At 49.5% G+C, this 4,558-nt stretch overlaps 1 protein-coding gene across 1 annotated transcript; it reads right to left on the bottom strand.

Annotated features, from left to right (window-relative positions):
- Positions 1-411: 411 nt before the first annotated feature.
- Positions 412-1,121, bottom strand: LOC123129793 (F-box protein PP2-B11-like). Its single transcript, XM_044549816.1, has 2 exons — positions 780-1,121; positions 412-642 (listed from the first exon to the last, which is right to left on the bottom strand). The coding sequence occupies exons 1-2, from the start codon at positions 1,053-1,055 to the stop codon at positions 412-414; spliced, it is 507 nt and encodes a 168-aa protein (XP_044405751.1). The 5' UTR covers positions 1,056-1,121.
- Positions 1,122-4,558: the final 3,437 nt, after the last annotated feature.

Genomic DNA, 4,558 nt, shown 5'->3' with positions numbered 1-4,558 from the left:
CCGGGACTAATGGGCTGACCCGGCCTGGACCGTTGCCTCCTTTTCTACTAGTGATTGTAGAACTCGCCCAACTCGAGCTCCATCTAGTCGTTGGCCCTTTTCCAAGGGACCATGACGTCATCTGTGACGCAATAGCTATGAGGCAGTCGGCTTTCCCAACTTGACTTTAAAATATGTTTGCGAGGTACGCCGTCATCCCCATCCTCCATGTAGGCTTGGAGGCAAACTTGCCGTTTTGAGCTAGTGCCTCCATAGCTAATGGATGCCTCTTGAAACGGGAAATCCATCATGGTGTACCCATCGGCTAGCTTGAACAGCATGTAAGCAGCGTACATGGAGTTTCGGCAGAGCATTCTGCTATGTATTTTGCCACGGATTTCCAATGACCAAACTCCCCGAAGTTGAGCTGCTTCACGGAAGATGCCGCAAATTAATACGAGGGTATATATGGTTAGTGGTGACTAAAATAGGTTTTCCCCAAATACCCATTGAAACGACTTTGAACCTCGTGTTTCCTTGGATCTCATCATAACAGAGGTCGATCCATTCCCAGCATGATCGGGTCTCGCCCTTCGAAATATTGAGCGCCCTTGCCGAAAGCATGTAGCACTTGGCGCCAGTAGCCCTGTCCAGCCGCATGCTCTGCACCAAAGAAAGAAAGCCGGTAGATGGATCGATCCATCACCCAATTTTTGAATTTGAATCAAGCTAAGAAGGAAGCAGCTAGCCCTCTGCTACGTAAATGGGTTGAGGATGATACATATATGATCTGTACGTACCACGAGCTTGCCTGGGAGGAGCGCCGGTTGGTCGGAGAGGCGTCGGAACAAGCCCTTCTTGTTCTCGGACGGCGGCGCGCGGCGGAGCACGCTTTTAGCGAGCTGTGGGAGGTAGCGGGGCAGGAAGCAGGACCAGACGGCGTGGGAGTCCGCCGCAGCGAGGAAGGCCCGGGAGACGGCGGCACAGCGTCCCGCGTCAGGCGGCGACGTGAGGGAGACGATCGACGCGAGGAGCTCCGCCGGCAGGCGCGAGATCTCGCTGCCGTCAGCATCCATGAAGGGATGGATCCCTACCTGTTGCTCGCTCGCGGCGATCTGGTTACGTTGGACGCTGCTAGATCGGAGGAGACGTACAGGATGCTGCGAATTGCTTCGTTGGGTTGGACTTTGGAGGCGATTCGATTGTATTTTTTTTAAACAAACTGCAAAGCTTTATTAGATCGTCACAATGTTTACAGGGACGAAATCAAGTTCATTGGGCTGGCCTAACCAAGTATGGCGGCCAGTCCCAAGAGATAAAGCGTGCTTTGCCAGTTTGTGAGCCTCGATATTCGAGCTCCTAAATTCATGAATAATATTACACGTTTCAAAAGACGATCTATATTGGAAAATCTCCTCGTAGCTCCCTTTGTAATGCTGATGGATATCGTCGACGGCCACCTTGCAATCCGATGCCACATAGATCCTTCGAACGTAGAGATCATCAGATAAAGCCAGTGCCTCCCTGATGGCAAGCGTCTCCAGAATGCCAGGATCTGATAAGTTGGGGAAAACCACCACCGATGCTCCCAAGAAAACATCATCACGATCTCTGCAAACAGCTGCCACAGCTCCACGCGATCGTCCCACTGCTGCGTCTACATTGAGTTTAACTAGCCCATCCGGAGGTGCAATCCAATGGTTTGGGCGGCGTTGGGGCGGCCCCCTTCTGACCACTCCAGGCTGCTGTAGAGATTTTAGGTCTGCTATGTATGATGTAACAAAGCTGTTGATGGTAAAGGGTGTCTGGAAAATATCCTCGTACATGGCCTTTCTTCGTGAACTCCACAACGCCCATAGGGTGACCACAAAATTAAGGAAATCCTCCTGCTGGTTGAGAGCTTCATACATTACGAACAACCACCTCTTTGGATTTTCCTCTCTGCAAGTACTCAGTTTATCCAAAACAGTTTCCTTTGAGAGTACCCAAGTGCCCCTCGAGACCGAGCAGTCCATCAAGGCATGTCGCCAAGTATCGACCGCCCCGCAAAGGCAACAAGCCCTGGAAGATGACATGTTTCTGTAGTGGAGAAGTGCAGCTGTGGGAATAGAGTTTCTAGCGAGCCTCCACAGGAAAAACTTCAGCTTGGAGGGAACCCTGATCCGCCAAAGATCAGTCCAGCCTTGGTCGGCACCCTGGGAGTCGGAGGAGCCTCCTTGCTCGTACAGCCATGCCTCCCGGCCCAGCTTTGTCCGTTGAATCATCCGATACGCTGAACGCACTGAAAAAAAATACCCTTTCGATCCTCGGACCAAGCCCAAAAGTCATCTATCTGTCTTGTGCATAGAGGAATTTGTAAGATGGCCTCAGCGTCTATCGGTATAAACACCGAGTGCACCAAGTTCTCGTTCCAGGTGGACGAGGTATGGTCGATCAGCTCCGCCACCTTCCTCGGTGGATCAGGGATCAAGGAAGCAATCGACCTTCTCGCCTGTGATCTCGGCAGCCAGTTATCCTCCCAGATATTGGTTGATTCCCCATCTCCGATCCTGCGCACCAAGACCTGGACCATAATGTCCCGGCCATCCAGGATGGCTCGCCAGATCTGCAAGGGGTGTGATCCCAAGGCTGCATCGAAGATATCTGTATCAGGATGGTAGACTGCTTTCAGGATCCTCGCGCTCAAAGACAAGGGGTTTTGCAACATGCGCCAGGACTGCCGAGCTAAGAGGGCCAAGTTAAAGATCTCCATGTCTCGAAAACCAAGGCCTCCAAGGTTCTTTGGTAATGTCATCACGTCCCAAGCCACCCAGCTAGGTTTCCTCTTGCCCTGTTTGCTCCCCCACCAGAATTGCCTGATTAGCGAAGTAACACTCTCGCATAGGCCTCGAGGAAGACGGAAGCATGCCATAGAATATACTGGAATTGCTTGAGCAACCGCCTTGATTAGTACTTCTTTCCCTGCGGAGGATAAAAGTTTCTCCATCCAACCTTTCACCTTTTCCCAAACACGATCTCGCAAGTACTTAAAAGTCCCATTCTTCGAGTGTCCGACCTCCGTTGGCATACCCAGGTACCTGTCATTGAGTGACTCATTTTGTACATTCAGAATATTCTTCATATCCTCTCTAACCTGTTGCGGGCAGCCTCTGCTGAAAAAGATTGATGACTTATCGTGATTTATCCTCTGTCCGAAGCCAAACAATATGTGTCCAGTAGGTTTGATACCGCTAAGGCGATTCGATTGTAGGATTGAGCCAAACTGATCGCAGTGCCACAAGAAGATACGGCCCAGCCCATGATTACATGCAATTAGCTCCGACTTTTCTCCACGACCTGTTTTTTTTCTTCGCGACAGCTGACAGCTCCATGACAAATTTCTGCCTTAAGACAAGGCAGGTTTTTGGCACGATATTTCAACACTTCTTTTTTGCGGCAACAAAACTTGTATTACTCAATCACAATGTCCTTACAATCACTTTGAGCTAGTTCCAAAACCTCTACTGGACCAGACCCTTGCCAAGTCATAGTCCGACCTTCAACTCTAGCAAAGCTAACTAGTCTATCACCTACTTTATTTTGTAGTCTAGAAACATGAGTAATAGAAGTCTGCCTAAGACTTAAAAGAAGTCTGATTTCATTCATCAGGGAAGCATAAACTGAGCGATCAATGTCGCACATGAGATCATAGACACAGCCATGCTCGAGTCCATCTCAATGGCTATAGGAAGATCAGATCGCTGTAACGCCAGAGACAGTCCTTCCATGCACGCACATAGCTCCGCCTCCAAAGCATCTCTACAAGACCATAGTGCTCTGCAAGCCGAAAAAATGATGGAGCCCATATTATCTCGCAGAGTCATCCCTGCAACTGCACTAGAACTTGATACAAAGGAGCCGTCCGTATTTAGTTTAACCCAATCAAGTACTCGAGGGACCCAAGCTAAATCCTTTTCTGGCGCGGCAACACTAGGTTGTCTGGCGGCCCGGTCGAGCGTAATGATCGACTTTCCTTTCACTGGATCTGCATGTGGGTTCAGCTTAATGCACAACAACTCTTCTCTGTACCTCTGAAGAAAACAGATTGACACTTGCATGGGCGGCGCTGGTTTGTAGTGAACTAATTCATTACGGATGTACCAGGTTCTCCAGAAAATTAGCAACATCAATATACGATCAAACTCACCAAGTGGAGCCAGAGCATGAAGAAGCCATTCTTTCCCATTAGGACTAATCGATTCAATTGCCGGCAGATTCCACACCTTGGCCATAGCCAGGTACAGATCACGACCAAATTGACATATCAAAAATGGGTGATAATTGTCCTCTTCCTCCACACCACAAACTGGGCATCTGCTGGACTGCTCTAGGCCTATCCTATTCTTATTCTTCCACGTCGGGAGCGCATTTGTTGCTAGTCGCCATGCAAAATTACGCACAGTGGGCGGAACTCGGCTCTTCCATATGTACTGCCAGCAAGGTCTACTTCCATTTGCCAAAGTACTAGAAGAAACTGTTGTACCCCTATGTGCCTCCTCAAACGCCAGCATATACGCTGATTTAACCGTGAAGACACCAA

The sequence above is a fragment of the Triticum aestivum genome, chromosome 6A (assembly GCF_018294505.1).
Source record: "Triticum aestivum cultivar Chinese Spring chromosome 6A, IWGSC CS RefSeq v2.1, whole genome shotgun sequence".
Classification (NCBI taxonomy): Eukaryota; Viridiplantae; Streptophyta; class Magnoliopsida; order Poales; family Poaceae; genus Triticum; species Triticum aestivum.
Note: the sequence above shows the minus strand (reverse complement) of the source record. Positions and strands in the feature narration are given on the sequence as shown.